The sequence below is a fragment of the Myotis yumanensis genome, unplaced genomic scaffold (assembly GCF_028538775.1).
Source record: "Myotis yumanensis isolate MYYU_CA2020_CCGP unplaced genomic scaffold, mMyoYum1.0.hap1 SCAF_22, whole genome shotgun sequence".
NCBI classification, from domain to species: Eukaryota; Metazoa; Chordata; class Mammalia; order Chiroptera; family Vespertilionidae; genus Myotis; species Myotis yumanensis.
Genome location: NW_027223773.1, coordinates 9,800,913 through 9,815,705, shown reverse-complemented (window position 1 = coordinate 9,815,705; position 14,793 = coordinate 9,800,913). Strand labels below are relative to the sequence as shown.

The 14,793-nt window shown below is 46.3% G+C and overlaps 1 protein-coding gene across 1 annotated transcript in view; it reads right to left on the bottom strand.

The window, feature by feature from the left end:
- USH2A (usherin) overlaps positions 1–14,793 on the bottom strand; it is a 398,687-nt gene that overhangs the window by 48,273 nt on the left and 335,621 nt on the right. The window contains 1 exon segment of the mRNA XM_070401429.1: positions 10,240–10,594. Coding sequence (XP_070257530.1) covers positions 10,240–10,594 — 355 coding nt within the window.

Genomic DNA, 14,793 nt, shown 5'->3' with positions numbered 1-14,793 from the left:
CAACAGAGCTAAGAAAGAAGAGTTTTCAAGGCGGTTTCTAGTTCGTTTGCGTTCCTTTGTATGCCGGTTGCCTGCCATGATGTTTATGTAATTCTGACAGGGTTCTTAATGACACACTAACAGATTGTAAAACACGCTGCTGGCATTGACTTGTGTTTTTTTTTTTTTATATTTTTAAAACAATGTCCTTCATGTAACAGTAGTTAAGCGCGGCAGAAGGACATCATTAGAGCCATGGTTAAAGTGTAATTTACACCATTAGGAAGGCAGGAGCAATTTTTATTGCCTGGCAATTTTCTTGCTGAAATATTTGGACCATATGGCTCCATTTGTGTAATAACCTTAATTTCTGCACCCTTCAGGTCTGCCTCCGTCTCCCACGGAATGGGAAAATGCAGTTTAGCAGAAAAGGCAACTGCCTATACTTAGAGAGTGGAGATTAATAACGTGTCGCGTCCTGTTTTTGGTGAAGGAATTGGAACAGCGGCCAGATGGTCTCTCTACAAATAACTGTCAGGGGTCTTGATCTAATCAATACAATGTATTAATACATCTCCCTCTGCAGTTCCTCCGGGGGATGGCGCACAACATCTGGAATGAATGGGGGGGGGGGGGGGCGCCAAGTAGAAAGCCGATTCTTTTCAGAATCAAACTGAGCCCAATTAATTTTTCATGTATCCTTGATAACTGTTTCATAACGAGCGATGAGTCTTGACGGGTTTGGGGTTGGCAGAGCAGGCTGCCCGTGCTTCCTATCCCCATTCAGTCCACTTATAGAAACCAACCCATTAATCAAGCGATCTGGCAGGAAACCCGAATCTCAGCTCAGCAAGAGATCAATAACCATCCTAAACACACACACACACACACAACACGGAAGCAGCCGCTAATGGGCCCGGGTATCCAGCCATGACATTAGTAATTGCCGGGGCAAAAATAAAACTCGGGATCATGATCACCCAATGGGAACTTGTGCGATGAAATTCATTACTTGTGTCTTGTCAAAAAGTAGCATTTACCTCCGTTGGAAATACCCTGTGATTTTACTAGCTAGACATGGCCACTGTCTTTCAGAGGTAGACAATGAAACTTTTTCGGAATGGATTAAAACTCTGATTTTGTAATGTGGATATTTTATAATCCAAGTAGCATCTACTAGTAAAATGTTTAAGAATGAATTATTACGCTTATTTTAAATTCAGAATACCTGCGGGGATCCTTAATACAAGCTTTAGCCCAACCACATATGGCCCCGAGAGCCTCCTGGGCTAAGAACCCCGATGTGATGTCCGATTGGTGGAATTCCTTAACTCCTTGGCTGGCTTTTCATGGAAGGATGTACACTTCAAATCATAACATCTTATCACGTTCCCAATGGTTTCATCTCACGTCTTGACTGTTCTACCAAATGCGAACCAGCCATTTTGCGTCTCAGTGAGCAAATCCGCCTGGGCTTGGCCTGGATTCCTCCCCTCCCCTTCCTCCTGAAGGAGAGGCGCTATGGCATGACCCATGGAGAAGAGATCAGAGCAAGAGATGGGGGGATGGAGGAAACCCATGACCCTTTTGCTAAAACATTCCTTCCGGGCTCTGGGACTGCAGGTGGGAACTCCTTCTGTCCTTCAGGGAGTGCGAGTCTGATTAGGAAAACAACAGCAACACATCTCGTGGGAGGCCCGGCCACAAAGCTGGTCATGCCCTGGCCGATCATCAGCTCAAACGCTGCCAGGAGGACAGAAAGGTCTTAGGAACCACCCAGGAGCTGCAGGGTGAAGTCACATTCATCTTCGCTGACAGCAGGACTGAGAATCATGAACCGTGCTCGCTCCATCCCTGGTTTGTGGATCGGTGGGGAGGTGGGGACAGCTGGGCTTGGAATCGGGGCCATGAGTTAAGGTCCTCTTAGGTTCCTTTAAGTATTAATGAGCACAATCGATGCCTATGCATGACTAAGTAACTGCTTATTATATTGCCATTTGTCTCTCTCCTCATTTGCTCTAAGGACGCCACCAGGCCCAGAGAGGCGTCCTTAATTTTCTTCTTCCTTCTTTTCATCTCTTGTAGCTTCTGGGCACGATGGATTCTCCAAAGAGAATTATGTGACCTTGATTAATGGACGGGTCCCACAGTATTTCTTGGTCTCCATCGCCACATCAGCTTTTACATAACAAATGACGCGCAATTTTCACATCTGCGTGGCTGCCAGGGAAGCAGTGGCCCCGGTTTTCAACTTCGATTCTGTTTGCTGCGGTCCAGTGTGGATACACAGGAGACACATGACCATGGTGCGCTTGCAGGGGAAGCTGTGTAACATGAAGCAAGAAAGCTATTTCCACGAGCGGACTGCATGACTGAATAGAACCTGAGATTTGGGATCCACAGTACACGGCATCTGGAATCTTCAATGTTTTTCAATGTCATCACTGAAATATTCAATTTTTACAAATTGAAACCCTCTGCTGTGATAAAGACAGAAGAGAGACGCCACATGATCTTACTCATACTAGTATGTGGAGTTTAAGGAACCAGATAAATAGATGAACAAAAATAGACACAAAGACACAGAAGCAGGAACAGACTGTGGAACCTCATAGGGAAGACAGGGGAGGGTGGGTGGGAAGAGATCAACCAACGAACTTGTATGCACATATGCATAACCCGTGGACACAGACAATGGGGTGGTGAGGGGGGGAATGGGAGCAGGCTGGAAGAGTTTAATGGGAGGGGGGGGGAGGACCTATGTAATACTTTCAACAATAAAGATTTTTAAAAAAGATAGTTGCTATTCCAGGACTCCCAGTCCAGAGATATAACCGACAATGCCTACAGTTTGAGCTTAGCAACTCCCAGCTAGAGCACAATCAAGGTGTTTCCCCTTAAAAACCACATTGAGATAAAAAAAATTCATTTGCAAACCCGTCTCATATACATTTGCAGGTGTTGGGTGTGGGTCACTGCATTTGGATTAAAAAGCCAATGTCTCTCTCTACATGAGAGGTCACTAGCTGGTGTTAAGGCAACATCTTCTCGCTGTTAGGCGTAATTAAAATATTCCAGCAGCAGTCTCCATAATTTGAGAACCACGGTATTGTTGTAATATTTTTCTAGGCTTCAGGAGCTCAAGATTGTTTGGCCCAATCAAACCGGGGAACACTGGAGAAGTTATCACCCATCACGGTAATTACTTTCAAGTTGAAATAATTACTCTATCAATGTTAATGGTCTTTCAACTTCAATAAAGCACTCACCTGCCGATAATCACGGCTCACCTCTTGCTCTAATGCAATTCCCTCTCTATTTAGCAGGTTATATTACAGCCGTTACAGTGGTCACTTGTCCCGAACAGATGCTGAATTTCACTTTGATCGGCCGTGAACCATAAAGGAATTGGTCATCTGTGTCTGGTTCTCCCTCACCCAGAAGCCCTTGCGGAGCCTGGGAGGTGATCTCCTGGCTGCAACAGGGCACTCTGGGGGCAGCCACCTCGTCTCAGGTAGGGGCTCCTTTTCACCTGCGACAAGGGCACCGTAGTTCAATTACTCCCGCTCTTCGCTGCCATTTGCAGCTTGCTGTCGCTGCTAAATGGCGTCTATTCTGAACTCTTGGCCTGGGCCAGTTACTGTGCGCATTAGTTTGTTCGACTTTCATGTATGGTTTTAATAAGACTGGGGGGACTTGGGGGCGTTCTTCAAGGGTTTCCTTATAACCCAGTCAAAGGCCAGAAAATAACAGCATACCTGAGTTAGAGGGCAGTTGCCCCACCAAGAGGTGAAATAGGGAGGTGCCAACTTGGCAGAATCTGTTCGATATGGGAAGAGAGAGAGAGAGAGAGAGAGAAAGACCGCAAGTTGTGCTGATATGATCCCAGACCTGGGGCAGTGGGCAAAGTCTTGTGAGTGCCCTGGCAGGGGAACACAGCTAGTGTGAGTGGAAAGGACCTGGGGCAGGTTCCCAGAGGGGCAGGCATCAGGTAGCAGGGGGGATGGGCGGCACTAAACACCGGGGAGACGCAAAGCAGAGTCTTGCCCCAGGCCATTAAGGAACAGAACCCAATCCAGGACTTGAGAAATTACCTGGAAATTAACAGTCTGGTATCCAAAAGCATTTACATGAGCAAGCATCCGGATTTTGGCGTGAGGTGAGGAAAGCTTAAAATATATAAAACTCAAGGCGTTTCATTGCTGTCCCAATGAGTAGATGCAGTTGCCTTGCACAAACTAAGGTGTTTCTACATTTGCTCATTTCTTCCAGCCTCTGTTAATCCAAATAGTAAAACTCCTTAAACTGCACTGCCTGTTTATATTGCTGCTGAGTTTCTAGTCCTTTGCATAGGTATTCACTTACTTAGCCCTCGCAACAGCCTTGGGAGGTAAGTGCTAGTAGCATCTTAGTTCAGGCTAGACCCGTGGTTGGCAAACTGCGGCTCTCGAGCCACATGCGGCTCTTTGGCCCCTTGAGTGTGGCTCCTCCACAAAACACCACGTGCGGGCGCACGTACAGTGCGATTGAAACTTTGTGGCCCCATGCGTAGAAGTCGGTTTTCGGCCTGGGCGAGTCTATTTTGAAGAAGTACTGTTGATATTTGGCTTTGTTGACTAATGAGTTTGCCGACCACTGGGCTAGACCATTAAGAAGGAAGACGGAAGTGTAAGGTCATGATCACTGGAGCAGGAGGAGGAAACAATGTGTGAGAAGATTCCAAGGTGGCTGGACAGCAGAAGGGTTCCAGGGCCTTTAGAACAGTGGTTCTCAACCTTCTGGCTCTTTATTTTTTAAAAATATATTTTATTACAGAGAGGAAGGGAGAGGGATAGAGAGTTAGAAACATCAATGATGAGAAAAACATCGATCAGCTGCCCCTTGCACAACCTCTACTGGGGATGTGCCCGCAACCAAGGTACATGTCCTTGACCGGAATCGAACCTGGGACCCTTCAGTCTGTAGGCTGACACTCTATCCACTGAGCCAAACCAGTTAGGCCCTTCTGGCCCTTTAAATACTGTTCCTCATGTTGTGACCCAACCATAAAATTATTTTCATTGCTACTTCATAACTGTAATGTTGCTACTGTTATGAATCGTCATGTAAATATTTGATATGCAGGGTGGTCTTAGGCGACCTCTGTGAAAGGGTCATTGGACCGTCAAAGGGGTCGCGACCCACAGGTTGAGAACCATTGCTTTAGAAGTAGACTCACTAGGGCGCAGTGAGGGGCTGGACGGGGAAGGAAGGAAGGAAGGAAGGGGAAAACTCTAGGATGGCCTGGCCTGAGCAACCAGGAAGATGACGGGGCCATGGAGTGATGGGTCAGAATGCACCAGGGAGTGATGAGAGCAGCGGAGAGGAATTCTAGGCGATGCACATCTCTGCCGAAGCTGCTAGACACACCTCTGCAGGGCTTGATAGACAGACAGAACCAGCCTTTCACCTCGAGGACCATGTTCCGTGGAAGATCTGTGTAAGACCACTCATGTAAGAGAAGATCCTGGTTCTTCACTATCTCATCAACATTGTTCTGCTCCATCCATCATCGCTTTCTGTGGGGCACAGAGGCTTCTGTGTGGTACTTCCAATGTTAATGGAAAACAAGTGAAAGAAGGGAATCAGGAGAGAAGCCTCTCCAGGTTGGAGGCAGGAGGGATACCCCACCTTCCTCTCTCAGGCTGCTGAGGGAGAGCCAAGAAAACAACGCAAGAAGCTGGGGGTGTCTGTATGGAAGGTGAGGTGGACATTCTACTCTACTCAAGAGGCTTCCACTGAGATGAAGACACTCAGTTTTGACGCAGCCACTAGGAGAGGAAGGGTTTTCTGAGGTTCTGTATATATATATATGTATATATATATATACACTTTAGAGAGGAAGGGCTAGAGCAGGGGTCCTCAAACTTCGGCCCGCCGAAAACATTTATCTGGCCCACCGGGTGTTTTTGCTGCCGCTGTGTGCATAGGAATTTGTTCATCGTTTTTTTTTTTAAACTATAGTCCGACCCTCCAACGGTCTGAGGGACAGTGAACTGGCCCCCTGTTTAAAAAGTTTGAGGACCCCTGGGCTAGAGAGATAGAAACATCAATGATGAGAATTATTGATTGGCTGCCTCCTGCACACCCCCAAATGGGGATTGAGCCCGCAATCCCTGGGCATGTGCCCTGACTGGGTAAAGAACCAGGGACCTCCTGGTTCATGGGTTGACGCTCAACAACTGAGCCACACCAGCCAGGCTGAGATTCTTATTTGATCCCAAGAGTTGGGGATCTGGCCTAACAGAGAAGCTGATCTCGGGTTCTGTCCAATGAATTCTGAAGTGGCGAGTCTTACCCAATGTGGTCGGTCAAGCAGAGAAGTTACTGTTGGACAAGCTGTGCTTTCCTCATTGGACTGAACAAGTTGGCCCCGGTTCTAGTGGATGCCAAGAAAGGAATGAGTCTTGTCAATGTGACCGAGCCTGATATTGGCTCACTGCTCTGGAGAGGGGTGCCCGGAAGTACAGGAGGTTGTGGGGCGGATCTCGGGGGCAGTAGGGATCGGGGTGCGAGGAGTTAGCCAGAGAGTGTACTGCCTGCTTCAGGGACTGGGAAGCGTGGGCTTTCCCATGGGAGACTTCTACATGACCCACAGAGAAAACCGCAGGGGGCACCTGCCCCACAGGCAGCCATGACAGATGGGTGAGAACAATATTAACGCATGAGGCTCTGCTCCTTTTGCGTCTAATTCTGTCTTTTCTGCCAAGATCCTGGGGACATCAACAAGAGAAGAGGAGGAAGAAAAATGAACACGCCCTCTCTTCGCCACTGTAGACCCATTCACACCAGTCAGGTCTCAGACTGGATTTAGACTGGATTTTATTTTAAACACCGGCAATGAGTCCTGATTACTGAAATCTTGCTGGCTACTGTCACTAACAGTGATTGGAGGACCTGCCCTGGAGACTATCGATGAGTGAGCGGGAGAGGCCTGATGACCTTGTTGGAATACAGTGGCTGGAGAAAAAGAAACCTCTTTCTTTTTTTTTTTTTTTTTTTTAAAATATATTTTATTGATTTTTTACAGAGAGTAAGGGAGAGAGAGAGAGAGTTAGAAACATCGATGAGAGAGAAACATCGATCAGCTGCCTCCTGCACATCTCCTACTAGGGATGTGCCCGCAACCCAGGTACATGCCCCTGACCGGAATCAAACCTGGGACCCTTCAGTCCACAGGCTGACACTCTATCCACTGAGCCAAACCGGTTTCGGCCAGAAACCTCTTTCAAAGGAGTAGTTCCATGACATTTAAGAAGACTTACATGGACCTATTTTTCGCAGCCCTCAATGATACCGAGTTAAAAGTGGATCCCCGATATTTATTAGTGATTGATAGGATATTATTAGAAAAAAAGGATAAAGATAATATAAATCTAATAAGTAAAAGTTAATGTCAAGCCAAATACATCATTACAATAAAGAAGCGTTGTGCCAGCCAATATTCATGGTTTTGTGTGACATTCACCCACCCATGTTTTGTATCTTTTATATAAAAGAATGGATGACACAGTTTCTCATATTATAAAATGTAAAAATCTCAGCTTATAGAACTGACACAGAAATATATGGAAATTGTTTTTATTACCACTTTTTCTTTATTTTGGAAAGATGGTTTTTCTAGATAGATAGATCTCCCAGAACACTTTTTTCTGTCTTATAAGTGGATCTGGAGAGAAAAGGCCAAGAACCACCACATTTTAAGAGCTAATTTAAGATCCTGTGTAAAGAGCAATAATACTTTTACACTACACTAAGCCAAAACAAAAATTAAATAAAAAATAAACCAATCAATTTACTCACAAACTATCCATAATATGGCAATTACGAAGTATCACATTTCCCCCACAACACATCTACTGAACGGTGAATTTGAGACGACCACACGAGGAAATTTTGAATACCTCCTCCATGACATTGGGCAAGGGAGTCTGGCAACTAGAATCTAGAGACTAGAGTTTGTATTTCTGGATTTTATTTCCAGATTGGAAGCCAACTCTTAGTGACCCATCTGACTCGCTTACCCCCTCAGCTCCGCATGCTTGAGTCTACGCACAGGGCGAAGGACCATCTATCCTTCTGGATACTGGGCGAATGTATGACCTGGACTTGATGTTTTACAACCCTGGGGAGGAAGGGGGTTGGCAGGGATACACTCAGAGCACAGATTGACAGGTAAACCACCTTCGCCTTTAAATCCCCAGTTATTTCTGCCAGTATAATGGCGGGAGCCAGGAAGAAAAAGCAAACCAATCGGAACGGTGGCAGCAGGGTGGCCAGCCTCGCCAGGCGTGTTCCCTGCACACACCACCACGGAAAGCTCGCATGCCAAGCGAGGCTACGTGCAGCCTCTCTCCTGACACCGCACAATTCATCACCGAGCAACTGGGAAGGGAGTTGCAGGACTTCTGCCTAAAGCTTGTTTTCGGTGGTGATGGGCATTGGTCCAAAGAGACCCTAACAATCTAGAGCTCTCTCTTTTCCCCTTAGAAGGACCTACTTAGGCCCAAAGGAGATGAAACTTCGGGAGGTTGGGAGAGAAGCTGGTGATACATTCAAACCCACACTCTTTCCATCTCTCCTCTCCTGCTGCCTCGGCTGCTGCTGCTGCTGCTCCTGCTCCTGCCAGCACATATGCTCTCCACCCCCGTGGAGGACCCCCACTGCCAGTTCTCCATCCACTGCCACCATCGGAGGACTCATGCATCCACCGCATCTGTCTTGTGTGGCTCTCCCAGCAACGTCCACCTGTCTGTAAACAGCTCTGGGGGGACTTTGGGACAAGCTGGTGATGGCACGGCACTACCAGCAACGTACTGGTGGCACCTCGAGTAGAGATGAGACCTCAATAAGCAAGAAACTAAGGAAGGGGAATTAGCGATTCCTCTTGCAAGTCTGCGGGCTGAATTGTAATCCTGCAGTTGTGAGGACTAAGTCTGTGTCTCACCAATCAAAAATAGAGTTCCTTTCTTTGGACAATTTCAGCCAAAACCGTCTATGAGACAAGGACTTGAAAAATTTCCTAGGGCAGGCACAGAAATGGAAGCAGATAGGGAAGATGTTTAGCTAGTTAAAAAAGTTAGAGACATAGCTAGCTGAGCCAGGAAGGCACTCAGAGAAAGATTTAAAAGGGAATCATCAAAACACGAGCAGCAGAAACTCAGAAGCAAAGAAACCCAGTGTCTGCTGTGCCCAAGGAAGAACCCAGTCTCATGGTCGACTTCACAGAGTTGAGTGTAGAATTGAATACTGGCATATTGGCTATAGTGCTCAATGACTATTTGCCAAACTGGATTGAATCGTTAATAATCTGTCCCTGACCCTAAAGACCCATTGCCCGCGTACAGAAAAGGCATGCTGTTGACATGGGTTTGCATTACGGGGGAGAGGGATCTGTCTGGGATAAAAGGAGCAGGCTTCTCGGACGGGGAGGGACTGGAATCCAGTGGTGGAACCCCCTTCTTTAGACGCCTTTAAAAAGGGCTGAACACATGCTCTTGGAAAGCTCCTGACAAACACCGTCCTGTTTCTGTATCTCCTATAGGAGCTCAGGCTATGCCAGGCATAAAGGGCGCCCCAAGAGATAGCTGGTGAGCTGAACTGTGTGATGGCCCAGAGGTGGGCCAACCCAGGAAAATCACCACTAAGCTACAGTGCACGGGATATCCATATCTACATGTACACATCTAGGCAGATGTACCTAGAAGTTTAATTTTCTTCTTCCTCAAAGAGCCAATCATATCACATATCTATATCTATCCAAAGGTATCTAACTCTACATCTATCTATTCTGGGTGATACTGTTCCATTCATATAATCCCTATATCTATCTATATCAATGTACCTATAGAGGTATAGATATGTGGTACAATTGGATCTTTAAGAAAACAGAAAATTAAATTTCTATCTAATTTCATCTCAGCCTCATCCCCACGAGATATACAGAAACAACTTTAATACTTACGTTTAGTGGATTTGGAAATCAGGGAAAGAGAGATCCATTTATTTGCTTGAGTTAATCATGGTCAGCAAACTAGTTGCCAATATCGCTTATACTCAGTTCAGTATATTATTCCCATGACCACATTGCTTCTTTTAACGTGTGGAAGATTTTCATATATTTAACCCCCAAGTGAAAATAATGACAAGTCAGATATAAACAAAGAATCTCAGCATATTAACCCGATAACCTAGGTACCTACTATCGTTCTCAGTACTCACCGCTACTGTGAAAGCACGCACGGGGGAGATGCTGAACGTGGGGTCCTCCGGCCTCTCCTGGTAGACCACGTGGTACCGGGAGATGATGCCATTGGGAGAGCCTGGCTCCGTCCAGTTCAGCAGCACTGAGTGAGCACCAGTGGCCTGAGCCCAGGGCGCCGGCAGGTCTTGGGGTGGGGCCTCCAGTGTCCGTGCTGAGGTCCACAGACTCTCCACGGAGCCCCCGGAGTTCTGGGCTCTGACCTGGTATTCGTAGAGCGTGAAAGGCCTCAGGGTGCCCGCAGCATCGGTAAATCCGAAGGCTCCTTCTGACCAGACAAACACCAGGGCCTCCTCGTCAGAGCCAGCAGGACGTCTGAAAGGGAAGCCAGGCGGTCAGGGACAGCTGCACACTTCAAAGCCAGGTGGGCAGACAGAGTAGGACATGGCTTTGTAGGAGATTTTGGTATCAACTCAACTTTTCAACCGTCTCTTCCTCGTGTCGGAAGGAAGGAGACCAGATGGAAGAGTTCACCAGAGGCCTGATCAAATGCCATTTTCAAAATATGGTTTAAAGATCCTCCTATATAATAAAAGGCTAATGTGCAAATTGTCCCCTTGGGAGTTCGACCAACCGGAAGTTGGACCGCTCACTATGATGTGCACTGACTACCAGGGGGTGGCGTGGAATGAAGGAAGGCCCCAGCTGGCAGCTGGCAGCCAGGGGAAGGAAGGCCCTGATCAGCCCTGATCACCAGCCAGGCCTAGGGACTCTAACTGTGCATAAATTTCATGCACCAGGCCTCCAGTATAAATATATTTGGTTAATCTTAAAAAGTGAAACATTACCCATAATCACATTTTCTTGTATTAACTTCCAGACATTTTTTTTTTTAAATTACACATGCAAATACAGGGTGTCCCCCCAAAATGACATTACGGACACTGCTTCTGTTTATAATTAAGGATTAATTATAATTAATGATTAATTCCAATGGGTTAAATCTGTGTAGGTTTGCAGGGCCTGGCCTTTGTACTTGAGGCAGATACCAGGTACTCGGGGTGCCACTGGATCCATTCTAATGGGCCACAGGGCTCCCGGCCCAGGTCTCCGCTCATGGAGTATTTTCAAAGGTGTTTGCTAGGAATGTAATACAGCAAGTGAACATACGAACTTCTATGGGGAGATAACATTTTCCATTTTGTCTGGCTTCAACCTTCCTAGGACAATTCAATTAATTTTTTATTAAACTCTTGTGAATTCCCACACTGAGGTGTAGCCATGGTTGTCATAAAACTGACATGCTTAAAAAAATGGCCTCAAAGTGTGAATTTAAAAAATCTATACTATGTAAGAGATTGAGTATTATGTTAGTCTCAAGTTTTATTCACTGATACAACGAAAGAATGCAGCCTGGTTAAGAATTTCTTGTCACTACTGAATACTTAATAAATTCATATTGTGGTGAGGTAAGTATTTTACCTGTGTGTTAAAAACAGAATATCTTATGTCTGATAAGCTCTGAACAGAAGAGGTTGGACAGGCCACAATTACTCCTAGTTTAGTTAAGATGTGGGCTTCAACTGTTCATTTAACGGGACGTGTTTCCTCTTGAGCTCTCTATGGGGAGAGACATCACATTTTAAGATCTGAGTAGCCAAATGGCTGTGCTATGCTTAAACGCATTTGGGAGATACTTCAATAATACACGTTTCCAACTAGAGTTCACTTACTTTTGCTTGACACTAAAAGGAAAAACAAAAAAAAGTTTTAACACTAAGCACTGTGTACTTGAACAGGGAGTCATACTGATGCTGTCTTACTGGAACAGCCTTTAAAGAGCTCCCTCCAGCCTGTCAATCACTTAGCCTCCAGGCTATCAGATGGACTGTCGTGGGACCACAGTGCTTGTGTTCGAGTCGCCCTGACTTTACTTAATAGTGACTCCAAAGTGCAAGAGTGATGCTGCCAACTCAGATATGCCCAGGTGAAGCCGTAAAGTGCTCCTGTCAGTGAAAAAGGTGAGGACAGTAAGATAGTTTAAGAGGGAGATTGAGAGAGTCCTCACTGACTAAGTTTTATTATAGTATCTATAATAATAATAGTGTAATATGCTAATTAGACCAGACATCCTTCCGGCGACCTTCCGGACAAAGCCGGGGCTGCGAGGGAAGCCCGGGTCCCCGGTGCCAGAGGGAAGCAGGTGCCGGTAGCTGGGGGAAGAAAGGCCTACTTTTGCACGAATTTCATGCATCGGGCCTCTAGTATTGTTATAATTGCTCTACTTGATTAGTTACTGCTGTTATTGTCTTACTGTACCAAATTTATCAATTAAACTTTACATCACTGTGTATGTACATGCCCATGTAGGGAAAAATGTATCATATATAGGGCTTGTAACTATCTGTGGTTTCAGGAATCCACTGGGGGTGGGGTGTGTGTCTTAAAATATATACCCCTTCAATAAAGGTTCCCCTGTATCAAATTAACAGGAAAGCTACTAGTAAACAGAAGCAACCACAGTTACAGTCTTGTCCATACCAGGTTACTGTTCTGTTGTTGATTTTTAAAGTCATAAACATTCTATCTCTGTATTGGGGCAGATACTTAATAGGACAATATCACTAACAACCGAAGGGGATTACTGCCCTGCCAGTGTGGTGCAGTGGTTGAGCGTCAACTTATGAACCAGGAGGTCATGGTTTTATTCCTGGTCAGGGCACATGCCCAGGTTGCGGGCTGGATCCCCAGTGTGGGGCGTGCAGGAGGCAGCCGATCAATGATTTTCTCTCTCATATTGATGTTTCTATCTCTCTCTCCCTCTCCCTTCCTCTCTAAAATCAATAAAAATATACTTTTTAAAAAAGGGAATTACTGAGGAGAAATCATCGAGGGAAGGGGGCAGTTTGCAGAGAACAGAGTGACACGCGTTTTTAAAATGGGATTGGCAAATTGGTTTCCTACAATTTAATGAAAATATCTGCATAGGCCAAACCCTGACTTTGGGTTGAGCTAAATGGGTTTCCTTCGGTGGGGCGAGAAGACAGAGGCGGCAAAGGATGAAGCAGAAATTGCAAGCTGTAACCTCCCCAGAAATACTGCAGGCTTGTGGCCGTAACTACATAAGGAGCGCTGCGCAGTCCCAGGATGAAAGCACACGCTGTCTACATTCTATTTCCGTCCTTACGGATTCCTGATTCTTTCCGCAGCTGTCTAAGAAAAATGTGATACTGTTGTTGTCTAAGCACATTTAGACTTCGGCCGGGATCACCGCCGAGTGATGCATGCCCATGTAGGTGAATATAGTGATTGTATCTGGCGGCCCGGTGCGCCATTTCCATTTCACTTTAAATAAAAAACAAAATGTATCTGTGTCAGGCAGTGCCCTTCCCCTGTACTCAGAGGCATCACACGGGCCACAATTATGATTGTGGAGTGATTGTGTCACATTGCGGGAAGGTTTATTGCTTTTGAGCCGACGAGGCAGTAACACATTCCGCTGCATATTACTCTTTAGATCATTGTTTGCCTGTGACGAGAATAATCAAATGCCATCAAACGCTGTCAAATTCAATTTACAGTATTTTTCATCGAAGCGGGGCTTTCTGCATCCCGTTCCCCGTTTTCCTGCTCGGGAGTTGCCGCGGAATAGCCGCCCTGATCACCAGCTTTATTTACAAAAGCGACAGATTGGAGCCGCGTCCGGGTTTAGAGCAGACACTTTATTTCCCTCGATTCAGGATGGAACAGGACATGGTTCCCTCGTGCAATTAGCATTAAGGGGATGAAAGCAAACCACTCGGAGAGGACGGCCAGCTTAGAGCCCTCACAAGGGTGCTCAGCATGAAAGGTGAATGAGCATTAGCCATGTTTACAGGTGCATGTGCATGTGAGTCAGAACGATGACTCCTCAGCCCGGCCTGCATGGCTCAGTGGTTGAGCGTCAACCTAGGAACCAGGTCACACTTCGATTCCCGCTCAGGGCACAGGCCCGGGTTGTGGGCTGGATCCCCAGTGGGGGGCATGCAGGAGGCAGCCGATCCATGATTCTCTCTCATTCTTGATGTTTCTATCTCTCTCCATCTCCCTCTCCCTTCCTCTCTGAAATAAATAAAAACATACTGAAAAAAGAAATATGATTCTTCAAAGTAATGTCTGCTGAGAAGCAACGTGGCTTGCTCATTTTGGGCAATGCCACCTGTACAACCAGAAATGCAGGAATACCTTTTCCCCTCATCATCATTTTCTGACAAACACTGAGCGGTCACTGAAGATTGCTCTGAACCAAAGGGGTTCAATGCCTGAAGGTGCAGAGGGACCCGAACCACGTTTCATGATGTGACCAGGGCACTGGATTACACAAGGGAAGGTGAGGCCATTGAAAGGAGAGACTGAAAGATGTTGACGTGGGCTGAGGATCTGAGAAGGAACGTGCTGTGGTCTGATGCCTGCTGTGAAGGCCCTGCTTCTGGAAGGGGGTTGTGACTATCTGTGGGTTCTCATCTGCCAATGGTCTATGTCTGCCGTATCTGCCCTGCACACTTCTCCCCTGTCTTAGATGGCGCTATGGCCCC